Source organism: Mixophyes fleayi, chromosome 3, assembly GCF_038048845.1.
Source record: "Mixophyes fleayi isolate aMixFle1 chromosome 3, aMixFle1.hap1, whole genome shotgun sequence".
In the NCBI taxonomy this organism is placed as follows: domain Eukaryota; kingdom Metazoa; phylum Chordata; class Amphibia; order Anura; family Limnodynastidae; genus Mixophyes; species Mixophyes fleayi.
Genome location: NC_134404.1, coordinates 138,503 through 152,099, shown reverse-complemented (window position 1 = coordinate 152,099; position 13,597 = coordinate 138,503). Strand labels below are relative to the sequence as shown.

At 48.2% G+C, this 13,597-nt stretch overlaps 1 protein-coding gene across 1 annotated transcript in view; it reads left to right on the top strand.

The window, feature by feature from the left end:
• The first annotated feature begins 556 nt into the window (after positions 1–556).
• LOC142143279 (zinc finger protein 513-like) overlaps positions 557–13,597 on the top strand; it is a 31,527-nt gene continuing 18,486 nt past the window's right edge. Inside the window, exons 1-2 of the mRNA XM_075200988.1 lie at positions 557–806; positions 2,542–2,670. Of these exons, the coding sequence (XP_075057089.1) occupies positions 767–806; positions 2,542–2,670 (169 nt within the window). The 5' untranslated portion in view covers positions 557–766. The remainder of the gene's footprint in view (positions 807–2,541; positions 2,671–13,597) is intronic.

Genomic DNA, 13,597 nt, shown 5'->3' with positions numbered 1-13,597 from the left:
CTGGGGTATAGGTGAGGCACAGAGGAGGTACAGCTGGGGTATAGGGGAGGTACAGCTGGGGTATAGGTGAGGTACAGCTGGGGTATAGGTGAGGCACAGAGGAGGTACAGCTGGGGTATAGGGAAGGTACAGCTGGGGTACAGTTGGGGTATAGGGAAGGTACAGCTGGGGTATAGGTGAGGCACAGAGGAGGTACAGCTGGGGTATAGATGAGGTACAGCTGGAGTATAGGTGAGGCACAGAGGAGGTACAGCTGGAGTATAGGTGAGGCACAGAGGAGGTACAGCTGGGGTATAGATGAGGTATAGAGGAGGTACAGCTGGGGTATAGGTGAGGCACAGAGGAGGTACAGCTGGGGTATAGATGAGGCATAGAGGAGGTACAGCTGGGGTATAGATGAGGCATAGAGGAGGTACAGCTGGGGTATAGGGGAGGCATAGAGGAGGTACAGCTGGGGTATAGAGGAGGTACAGCTGGGGTATAGAGGAGGTACAGCTGGGGAACATAAGGAGAACACGACACATCCCTGTCTGCCTGCAGTTCCTCACCTGACCAGCAGGGGGCTGTAGGGGGTAGAGGACAAAACACAGAGATCCGGAACTACAGTTCCCATCATGCATTCTGCGAGCCGGAAGTGTTGCTCCAATAATCGGAAGTGATGAGTGTTGTCTCTCCGGCCGGAAACACATGAACCGCCGTATCTGTTGGGGGCTCTGACACCGGAAATACCGAGGCCGGGACCGGAAGTACCGGGGACGGAACCGCCATGCCCAGGAGGAAACAGTCCAACCCCCAGCCGGTGAAATGTGAGCGACCCCCCCCCCGTCCCCAATATATCCCCAATATATACCCTGTGTACCCCTAATATATACCCCTTGCCTCCTGTGTACCCCAAATATATACCCCCTGCCTCCTGTGTACCCCCAATATATACCCCCTGCCCCCTGTGTACCCCCAATATATATCCCCTGCCTCCTGTGTACCCCCAACATATACCCCCTGCCTCCTGTGTACCCCCAATATATACCCCCTGCCCCCTGTGTACCCCCAACATATACCCCCTGCCTCCTGTGTACCCTCAATATATACCCCCTGCCTTCTGTGTACCCCCAACATATACCCCCTGCCCCCTGTGTACCCCTAATATATACCCCTTGCCTCCTGTGTACCCCAAATATATACCCCCTGCCCCCTGTGTACCCCCAATATATACCCCCTGCCCCTGTGTACCCCCAATATATACCCCCTGCCCCCTGTGTACCCCTAATATATACCCCCTGCCTCCTGTGTACCCCCAATATATACCCCCTGCCCCCTGTGTACCCCCAATATATACCCCCTGCCCCCTGTGTACCCCCAACATAAACCCCCTGCCTCCTGTGTACCCCCAATATATACCCCCTGCCTCCTGTGTACCCCCAACATATACCCCCTGCCTCCTGTGTACCCCCAACATATACCCTCTGTGTCCTGTGTACCCCAAATATATACCCCCTGCCTCCTGTGTACCCCCAACATATACCCCCTGCCTCCTGTGTACCCCCAATATATACCCCCTGCCTCCTGTGTACCCCAAATATATACCCCCTGCCTCCTGTGTACCCCCAATATATACCCCCTGCCCCCTGTGTACCCCCAACATATACCCCCTGCCTCCTGTGTACCCCCAACATATACCCCCTGCCTCCTGTGTACCCCCAACATATACCCCCTGCCTCCTGTGTACCCCCAATATATACCCCCTGCCTCCTGTGTACCCCCAACATATACCCCCTGCCTCCTGTGTACCCCCAACATATACCCCCTGCCTACTGTGTACCCCCAATATATACCCCCTGCATATTGTGTACCACTTATATATACCCCCTGCCTCCTGTGTACCACTTATATATACCCCCTGCCTCCTGTGTACCCCCAACATATACCCCCTGCCTCTTGTGTACCCCAATGTATACCCCCTGCCTCCTGTGTACCCCCAACGTATACCCCCTGCCTCCTGTGTACCCCCAACGTATACCCCCTGCCTCCTGTGTACCCCCAACGTATACTCCCTGCCGCCTGTGTATCCCTAATATATACCCCCTGCCTCCTGTGTACCCCTAATATATACCCCCTGCCTTCTGTGTACCCCAATATATACCCTCTGTGTCCTGTGTACCCCCAATATATACTCCCCCTGCTTCCAGTGTACCCCCAATATATACTCCCTGCCTCCTGTGTACCCCAATATATACCCCCTGTGTACCCCTAATATATACTCCCTGCCTCCTGTGTACCCCAATATATACCCCCTGCCTCCTGTGTACCCCCAACATATACCCCCTGCCTCCTGTGTACCCCCAATATATACCCCCTGCCTTCTGTGTACCCCAATATATACCCTCTGCGTCCTGTGTACCCCCAATATATACACCCCCTGCTTCCAGTGTACCCCCAATATATACCCCCTGCATTCTGTGTACCCTTAATGTGTCCTCTGCACGTGGGCCCTGGGCGTCCCCTGCACGCGGACCCTGTACATTCTCTGTTTCTGTGTTTCAGGGGGAAGCCAGGACCTGCTCGATTCTAATCCCAGCGGCCTAGTCCTGGAATCGGATCTTCTCCTGGGTCATGAGTTGGACCTGTCGGCCAGCAGTGACCGTCTCCTCTCCTTTTCCAAGGACTCTGAGGGTTAGTATACGAGACCCATAACTGCGCTTGTGTCCAGTATGAGGCGCCATCACATTCTATGTGTGAAAGTGATTGTTTAAAATGTATTTAATGAATGGGAATTGTGTTTACAACGCTCTGCCCGCTACCTGCAGCTCTGGCAATTGTGAGAGGCCAGCGGGAACCATCCTGATCTGAAGGAAGAGGTCAGGGCTACCAGCCCAAACACCCAGCAAAGGGGTACACTAGCAGCAAGTGTTATTCAGAAGGAAGCGGTCCAGATGCTGGTGAAGGAGCCTGATGGTGGCAGCAGAGCGCACCCTACAGCATTTGGGATAAGGAAAGGGGACACTGGCAAGGCGGGCCCAGCCAAACCCCAGCAACACGACACAGTGACATAGGAGGTTACAGATTTCTGGTGGCAGCGGTGGGATAACCCCGGACGGGTTTTAGTACACCAGTCAGGAGAACCAAGTTATTTAGGAGAAGAAGAACTGTAGCCAGGAGAGTGCACTGGGTATCTACATATACCAACATGTCCAAGGAGAACCTTGAGACACTGCAGTGCCAAGGGCATTGATATCAGGGATTCTCCAGCCAAGGGGGAGGTGAGTGGCGCTGTAGGACTGGCACCTACAGCATGGTCCTCTGAAAGAGGACATTGATGGCAGGAGTGGACAAGGCAGCCGCCCAGTTCAGTGTTCTCCCCAGAACATTTTGCCAGCTGGGTGGCATTAAGAAGTAGCCGGGTGGAGCCCCCAGGAAATAGGTGCTGGGGATAACTCTGCAGTTAGCAACCGGGAACAAAGTGCAAGAGACCTCCAGAGAGCAGCGTCCTTGTCTCAACAGACGTTACAGCGGAATCAGCCCCTCTGCCCTATGATGAGCGCAGGGCTGCCGGGCTAAGGATTCAGCTGGAGGCCTTATGGGACAATGCAATTAAAGCTGTGCGGGCACAGGTTCATCCAGGCATGGAGCCAAGCGAGAATGGCACCAGCTCTGCGGCCCTGGGAGGAGATGCCCCCTAGATGATTAGGATTATCATAGCTACCTTGCCCTAAATTTGAGGACAGTGTTGGAAATATTTTTGAGCATCTGCAGGTATTTGAAAGGACCTGCAGGATATACGCTGTAACCAGAGTGGAATGGGTAAAGTATTTGTTGCTCACACTGCAAGGATCTGCAGTGGAGGGTTACTGCGGAGTGCCCTCAGAGGACCGTGCGAACTATTATATAGTATAAAGAGCCCTCCTTAAATGTTACACCGTTACCCCAGAGACCTACAGACAAAAGTTCCTGGGACCTATGAGGAGTTTGCCAAGTTGCTGCAGAAGTCCAGAAATTGGTGTGTGGAGCTGGTGCCCACACTGTTGAGGAGGTAAAAGATTTAATGTGCAAAGAGTATTTTCATCACCAGTGCGCACCAGAGGTGAAATAATGGGTCACCTTAGAAGAAGCCCTAACACTATTCCGAGTCCTGTGACACTGCTGACTTGTTTAACTTTTTCCACCCTTGCCAGCACTGTGTCGGGATTGACGGTGACTTGGCGGGTTGAGTTACTTGTTTAGCCAGAAGACCCCTCAACAACACGTTGAAGAAGCTTGCAGTCTGTCCAGGTGGGACCCTTGCAGGGTGAAGGACTTGGAGACTCGGGGGCCTCAATCACTATAGTGAGTCCCCATCTTATTGATCCTGCCACATTAGTGCAGGGTTGCACTGTCAAAGTTACTGTGGCAAATGGACTGGAAAGGGAAGTGCCTGTAGCAATGGTCTATCTGGACTGGGGAGATGGCCAGGAGTTGTCAGATGTTGTTGTTATGGATGACGTCCCAACCAATGTAATCTTGAGCAACACTGGGGGTGAAATTGTGACCATGTTTCTCAACTTCATTAACTGGAGCCAAGCTCCCAGACTACAGTCTTCAGGATCCCCACCTACACATCCCAGCCCAGAGGATAAGACCAAAGCTGCTAGATCTTCAGGAACCAGCCAGCTCCTTGCTTCTGAAAAGATTACGTCCCCTAGCAGCGCAGAAGATGTTTTCTCTGGCCAATCTGGTATTGTGGGGCTGCCCGGCAATGCTCCTGTCCCTAGCAGTATGCCAGCTCAGGCGATGAGTCTAGCTGACCGCAGTGACCTCTCTTTGACTGACCCAACGTTGACTGACCGTAGTAACCCCGACATAGACTCCTCTGCAGAGTGTCATGGCTTAGACGTTAATGAAGGCCGCAGAAAAGAGTTCAGGGCAGCTCAGTTCTCTGATCCCTCGCTGGAAGGCATGAGGCGCCAGGCTGGGGGCAGCCTTCCAGCGATGGAGGTGGGGAGTGTGACTTGGTGTAAAGGGTTGTTGTACCATGTATCTAGGAAGGTAGATGAGGATAGACCAATCCGGGAACAATTTCAACTTGTGGTCTCATGGAGCACTCGACCGCAACTGATGTCAGTGGCCCACAAAATCCCTATGGCGGGACACCAGGGAAGAGACAGAACACTGAAGCATCTAAAACAGATCTTCTACTAGCCTGGAATGTCAGATGATGTCTGAGCCTTCTGTAAGTCCTGTGATGTGTGTCCGCGACTTGTGTGCCCTAGTGCTCGTCCTCCCCACATGGCCATGCCAGTGATCAGTGAACCTTTCCAGCATGTGGCTGTGGACATAGTAGGTCCACTACCTGTGCCCAGTAGATCGGGGAAGAGATACATCCTCACTGTGGTGGACTACGCTACCCGTTATCCAGAGGCTGTAGCTCTGTCCTCCATAACTGCAGAAAAGGTAGTGGACACGCTGCTAGGCGTATTTAGGAGAGTAGGGTTCCCTAGTGAGATCCTAACTGATCAAGGGACACAGTTCTTGAGTGACCTGGTCCAGTGACTCTGGGCAAAGTGCTGGGTAAGGCAGCTCCGTATCGCCCCTACCACCCCTGACTGGAGTCGGTAGCAGCTGTTTGTTGCTTTCCAACTGAGGAACCAGGGAGTGATCCACTACCTGACCTCCTTGTGGATGCCAGAGGTGAAGGTGGTGTTGAGGAAGTGGTCGTAAGTGGCAAGCAGCTTGAAACAGTGCTGAGACCCTTTGCGACTCAGTTTAGTAGAATGCCCGGCCGGCCGTGATGCACCATGTGGACACTGGTGAGCATAGGCCAATTAGGCAACCCGCTTATCGGGTCTCGCCAGAGGCCAAGGAGTGTATATACAGGGAGGTGCACGAGATGCTTAAGCTAGGTGTGATCCAGCCATCGCAAAGTTCTTCAGATTCCTCCTTTGTATTGGTTCCTAAGAAGGACAACATAATGCTGTTTTGCGTAGACTAACGCTGGTTGAACGAGGTGACCGTGTCTGATGCATATCCCCTACCCCGCATTGACGCTCTGTTAGGCTGAGTAAGCTGTAGCAAAGTATATTTCAACACTTGATTTGAGCAAGGGGTTTTGCAAGATAACTTTGACCTTAGACTCTCAGGAGTGGTCGGCCTTTTTCACCCCATTTGGCCTGTTCGAGTTTAAGTCCATGTCATTTAGGATGAAGAATGTGCCAGCCACCTTCCAGCATGTGGTTGACTACCTGCTGGAAGGGTGTAAGTGTTTTGCCCAGGCTTACTTGGATGACATTGCCATTTTCAGTAAATCCTGGGAGGACCATCTGAGACATGTAGGGCAAGTGTTGGAGAAAATTCAGTGGTCCGGTCTGACCATCAGAGCAGACAAGTGTCAAATTGGGATGTCAGAGGTGCGGTACCTGGGTCATTGTGTAGGGTGAGGTAGGGTTAAGCCAGAACCAGCTAAGGTAGAGGCAATCCGAGACTGGCCCCGGCCCACAACCCAAAGACAAGTACTGGCCTTCTTGGGGACTTCAGGGTGCTACAGACGTTTCGTCCCAGATTTCAGTACTGTAGAGAAGCCCCTGACAGATCTCACTCAAGAAGATGGGCAGGAGCACCCTATGGCAGAAAACTGCTAAACCGGGAGGTGGGGTATGCCACAATTGAGAAGGAATGTTTGGCCATTGTATGGGCATTGAAAAACTTCAGCCTTATTTGTATGGACGACATTTTAGCATTGTGACTGATCATAACCCATTAAAGTGGCTGCAACACTCCTCCGGGGAAAATGGGCGACTTTGTAGGTGGAGCCTTGCCCTTCAAATTTATGACTTTCACATAATTCACAAGCAAGGAAAGGCTCACAGCAATGCGGATGGACTGTCTGGGCAGGAAAAGCTGGACCCCCCGGCTCACCTCCGGTAACCACAAGAGACTGCAGGACCAGGAGCCAAATTGTGGAAACGTGGCCCGTGTAGATTGGGGGGGGGGGGGTCATTTTTGCTGCTGCAGCGTCGAATGGGTTAATAATGATACTGATGTGCTAAATGGGTTGAAGCCGAGGATTAGAGGATATAAAATGTATTAAAGGGAATGGTTAATTTAAATGTATATATTTAATGTATGGGCGCTGTTGCACTGGATTTTAACTGATGCTCGGTGTCGAAAGTATTAGGTCCTGGTGCTGGGAGTGTAAATGTATTTATTTTCATATTCGTGTATTGTAGTGTTGGCTAACCTGTGGCATTCCAGGTGTTGTGAAACTACAAGTCCCAGCATACCCTTCCAGCAATAAGCTGCTATATATTGGCAAAGCATGCTGGGACTTGTAGTTTTACAACACCTGGAATGTCACAGGTTAGCCAACACTGATGTATTGATTTATTATGAGATTTTGGAGGAAACATTTTTCTGTAACTTTTCTGAAGACAGGAAATCCCCGGCTAATTAGGCCTTTTCATCAGAAAGTGACCAATACCTCTTTTTAGTCTCAATACACAGCAGGAGGTCGTTACCTTTTTATCCTGTCCTGTCAAAGAAATGGGGGAACTATTTAAATAATTAAACAACAAGTAATTTAGAAATCACAGGTTGATGTAAATTTTGTTAAGTTTGATTGTCATTAGAGCCAAGTTTAGAGAATGTGTAGCATCCTGATGGTAAACATTGAATGTGCTATTGCTGAAGGTGTTGTCTACCCCCTGCCAACATATGTGTTAGAAATTGTATTTAAAGAGCTGTATGTTGTATTTCAACTGATATTTACCATCTGTACTTCTGGATGATCACTAGAACCTTATAAGGATCCTTGGGCAATAAACATCACTGCTTCAATATTCTGCCTGATGCTTATGGCCTGCTGTATCCTGTGACCAACAGATAAGAGCTTACACTCTAATCCACAGTCTCTGTATCAATGCTCTGCCCTCTACCCAGCAGTCCTGATGCATAGTAAGCAGTCAGAATGTACTATCCCCATCAAAGAGGCGCTGCAGCAGCTATACCAGCTACCCAGAAGTAAGCGGTCCTAGGTGCCGGTGAAAGAGCCTAATGATGGTAGTGAGATTCTCCTACAACTATGGTGCAGATGGCATTCACATGTCTGCGAGTGGCTGGTGGGAGGTGGCACCAGTAGAGGTGTCAGTAACAGTCAGTTACTGACAGTGAGAAAGAGACCCAGATATACTGTGTAAGATTCCCTCTGACCAGGTAGCAAAGTAACCCCATCCGGTCACACTGGCAAACAAGATACAAGACCATTTGGGGCAAGATATCCAGACAAACGTTTCACTCTAGAGGCAAAGAAGTGTTATGTGCGTATTGTCGCTAACCAATAACGATTGTCGAACCTCGATTTGTGTTTTCAACGCACAAAGATTTATTCGCAATAAGTAGAATAATATGCTCAAGCGAAGTAATAGTAAATACAGCCGTTACTTATCGCAGGCGCTCTGGATCCAGTGCAGTCATTCAATCCTGAAGTCTGGGGACAAGATGTCTGCACTCTGGATCACAAGCTGCTGCTTATATACACAATGAAATACAATAATACAATGAAGATGGTATAGCTTGCATCTATTAATCCAGGTCTCAGGAAGGTCCAAGGGGTTGTCAATCATTGGCTAGTTCATCCTAAGGAATCCAAAGGAGGAGGTCATCTCTCCAGGGGGTATGCTCTGCTCTTCCCGTCAAGATTCCTTAGTCTTAAGTAGTTCATAAATCCCTATCATTCATAACTTGTGTATGCACTCTGCGATTCCCTCGCAGTGTGAACCAAACAGTAGGATATGTAAAGAGGTTTATTATGATTCCTTCAACCTGTTCCGTGTATTTCACTAATATGCATGTAACTCTAATATAACATATAAATACTACTATATTTCGACATAACTGACAATGTGTTGCAGCTACCATTAATGTGTACTATTTTATAAGTATGCGTGTTTGTGCGAATATATGGTAAAAGACCAATTACTGTTGCTGCCACGTGTAGTGGATGCGTAAGCCCTTTTACGCCGTAGCGTGCCCTTGTACGCCGTAGCGTACCGTACGCATCTTTTCAGACAAAGACAACCAAGTTTGCTCGACTTTAATTGAAATGACTTTATCCAATTAGCTGACTTCGACAGAAGGGACTCTTGGATGTAAAAATACACAATGACTCAGATAAAGCACATCTTCCAGAAGTTACAGTAAGGGGCTGAATTTTATTGTATTTGGAAACCTGGACACTCACAATGCAAGATCGGTGGGTGTTGGATGTTCTGACGAGGTTACAGCAGAGATGCCCAAAACCAGTCCTCAAGATCTACCATCAGGTCCATGTGTTCAGGATTTCTGTCTGTAGAGACAGTTGGAATAATTACTGATCCAGCCAAATAGATGAACTTCTGTGCATGATTAAAGAATCCTGAAAACACGACCTGTTGGTAGCTCTTGAGGACTGGGTTTGGGCACCTCTGGGTTACAGAATAGATTTTCGAGAGGCTCCCAAGAGGGACATTTTTGTGGAATTCGAATACCCAAACTCCCCTTTGCACAACAGTCTACAGACAGTACTGAAGTACATGTAAAGTCACCTGTCCTTCCCAACCAACCCTGCAAGAAATTTTATTACAAACTTTTTCTGGTGGAAAAACAATCAGGAGATTTCATGAGAATCTAAAAAGACTCAACGGACATGTAGAAAGATGGCACTTTGGTATGGAGTCTGTAAATTCAGTCCTCAAGGCTATGGAGACATGAGATGACTTACCATCCGGTGGTTGTCATTTACTCGGCACTGAGAATGCCAACACACTTTACAACTATTTACTGACCGGCACCTGTAGAATACGACTTGTAGAAATAATGGACAGTTAGAAATGACGTCCATTTCCTCTTTAAATGCGCTGTTTTCAATCTGACCATTACAAGTAACGTCCTTTCTAACTGTCCATATTTCTACAAGTCACATTTTACAGGTGATGGAAATGGGGTCTGTCTGTTTTATGGTAAGTGGAGATTTTCACATTGTCACTCTTATACTCCTGATATTGTATCGTTGTTCTAAAGTGTGTTGGGATTCTCAGTGCCGAAAAATCATACCACCCCCCCTTAACATCAATAGATCTGCAGGACACTTACCTACATGTTCCTATACCAGAACTGCATCATCCGTTCATACGATTCTGCAGTCTAGGTTACCATTTCAGTTCCTTTACCTTCTGTGATGATACCAGGCTTAGTGTAGTGCTCTGTGCTGCACAGCAAACAACATGCAGGGTATAATGAAAACACATCACCTGCTTCCTACTCACTCTCAGGGGGTGCTGTCCATCCAAGCTTCTCCTGGGACGCAGACCCTCTCCCCTTTAAGGATACCAGCAAGGCAGCGGTCCTGAGTTACTGTCACTCCGCTTCTGAGAGACGGCTCCCCAAGACCTAGAGAGAGTAGATCAGGACAACGGCAGTACTCCAGGGACAGATTGTCCCTTCCCTGTCTCCTGGCAGAGACCTAGATCTCTACGCCAGCCTGACTTCAGCTATCACTGGGTAGTGAATGACAATTTGCTGTTCTCTGGAGATTGTTTTTAAAGCCACAAAGAGCGTTCTCAGGTGTTCCAGGACCTGCCTGATTAGTCCTTTTCTGTGTTTACCTTTTCACAGATAGCAGATGATTTGCTCTTTATACAATTAGGGACAGATATTGTTGTATAGCTACACAGCAGAGATTGTTTAAACAGGAGAGATCACAGCCCAGACACATTACTTTTAAATACACAATGCAGTCCTGTAATTAAACATAGAGCTCTATCTGTGGACCTTTTCCCTATCTTAACTGACGAGACCCCCTTGGTGTGATGTACATTCATACAGGACTGGTGGACATTAATCCTAGGCTGAAACAATGTCTGCATGTATATACAAGATAAGAAAACCAGGCTGCCAGACATTAACTACTTACAAATTGTCACGGGCACTAGGAGTTTTACCCAGAATTCACCAGGTGTAGCTTTACTCATCAGAGGCGCGGAGTCTAACACAGTGGCTGGTCTTCTCCAGGAACTCCCGCACTGTGCAGGTCGCGGCCCTCTGGGGAGTGTGGTGAATATACGGAACTATACAAATTGGATGGAAGAAGGAATGTCAATGACATATCTGCATAGTCTCTGAGCAGTGAAAACAGTGGTAGCACGGCAGAATGATGAGTAGTGATAAAAGGAGAAGAGAGTTCCAAAGTGCTTAGCACGCAGGTAGCATACAGCAGGCAAATACTTGACAACTGGAGAAAGTCTATGCAAACAGTCAATCAACAATGTAATAATGTAATAGGAGAGTCAGCGACTCGCAGCTATACTCTCGAGAATCTATAGACTTTAGTCCCGAAAATAGGTAACATGCAAAGTAGTAGAGTAAGCTGCTCCTGACAGGTGTTACCGCTGGCATGAAGTAAAGACTTGTCCAGAGATAGGTAGAGTACAAGGTAGCCTGAAGCGGTCTGCGGCTGGCAGGTATTACCACTGATGTGGAGAGAAGACTTGTCCAGGAGCAGGTAAGATACAATGTAGCATGGAGCGGTCTGCGGCTGGCAGGTATTACCACTGATGTGGAGAGAAGAATTGTCCAGGTGCAGGTAAGATACAATGTAGCATGGAGCGATCTGAGGCTGGCAGGTATTACCACTGATGTGGAGAGAAGACTTGTCCAGGAGCAGGTAAGATACAATGTAGCCTGAAGCGGTCTGAGGCTGGCAGGTATTACCACTGATAGGGAGAGAAGACTTGTCAAGGAGCAGGTAAGATACAATGTAGCATGGAGCGGTCTGCGGCTGGCAGGTATTACCACTGATGTGTAGAGAAGACTTGTCCAGGAGCAGGTAAGATACAATGTAGCATGGAGCGGTCTGCGGCTGGCAGGTATTACCACTGATGTGTAGAGAAGACTTGTCCAGGAGCAGGTAAGATACAATGTAGCATGGAGCGGTCTGTGGCTGGCAGGTATTACCACTGATGTGTAGAGAAGACTTGTCCAGGAGCAGGTAAGATACAATGTAGATAAACAAAACAGAGATCTCCCAGCGCATAGAGAAAGGGATAGAGTGTGCTACGAATAAAGGGGTCACAGAGCAGGGAATAGATGCAAAACGTTTATGTATTAGATGCATAAAAAATAAATAATGAACATATTAACAACATGGCATGCAGCTAACAAACAAACAATATTGCCTGCAAAAAGTAACTGTTGCTTACCTATGCTCTTGGGCAAGAGTTCATGGAGTACCATAAACAAGTTAAAAACAACAACGGGTAGAATCCACAGATCCGGAGAGTCCGTCCCAGATGGAACTGGGTAGATATCTGACCACTTATAGTGGGTTGTTTATTGTGCCAAAACGAGCCACTAAACTGAGCAACAATAGGCGGCAAAACTAGGACAAACAAAAAGTCCAAAACAAAGTCCGCTCACAAATCTGGGAAGGGTAGGTAGTGCACTTACCTTCCTCCCCAGGTCGGCTGGTCTGGATGCCTCAGTCTGAATGTCTAATCCGCAAATCCTGCTCCTCTGGACCTGTTGGGACAGTCTAGTCAGTCCGCATGTCCGCCTGGGATAGCATCGGCAGTCCTGTCTCCAAACAGGGCTGATGACCGCAGGAAAAATGTATGGTGTGAAAGTCCTGTGAGCTGCACGGCCGTGCAGGAATCACTCACAGACGGAGATGGTAAGCAGGACCCGCTGGAGCGATGACGTCGTGTCGCGCATGCGCCTATGGGCTGGTAAGCGCTGCAGTCTCCGATAGTATTGTATATGTGCAGGCAGTGTCCACTGCTGGAATGTGATGAACGGAATCAAACCTACGCGTTTCACCCCAATCGGGGCTTCCTCAGGGATGATGTATAACAATGAGTCCATATAGAACAAGTGGGTCCTAATATACTAGTCTCCTAGCATGGAAACAATCCTGATTGGTCAGTCATTCTGACAGACAGGCGACTTGTCCCTCCCATGGCCTCTTCCCGGGTAAATTGTTGATTAAAAAACCAACCAGGGATAAATAAAATGGAAAAATGTATGAAAGGGGGTGATCAAATCATCCCCATAAAACAAAACAGAATGATAAAGTCTTAGATGTTATATATATATAAAAAACACCTAAAGATGAGAGTGAGTTTGTAATGAATGAGACGTAAAGACCACTTGGTGGGGGGTATTAAAGAGAACTCTATATAGGGAATGTACAGATAACTGGGTTTGGTAGAGAAGGCTAAGCAGAGTGTTCTAAGAAATGGTTCAGATCGAAATCAATATTAAGACCCTGTGGTGTTAGGGTTTTAAGTGTATAAATAAACCGGGATTCCTGCTGGGAAATGGATCTGATGAAAGTCCCCTCCAGGATTTTTTTACCTTAAAAATCCCCATAAAGCTCAATAATGAGGGCTCATGTCTATGGCATAGTGAAAGTGCTCCGACACGCTATGTGTCTTGACCTCATTGAGAATATTGCGTTGGTGCTCTGCTATTCTGACGGAGAGTTTCCTGATCGTACCTCCAATGTATTGCTTTCCACATGGACAGGATAAAAGGTAGATGACACCCATTGTGTCGCATGTCCGTTTCTCTTTGATTGGGAAAACCTCTCCTGTTACCC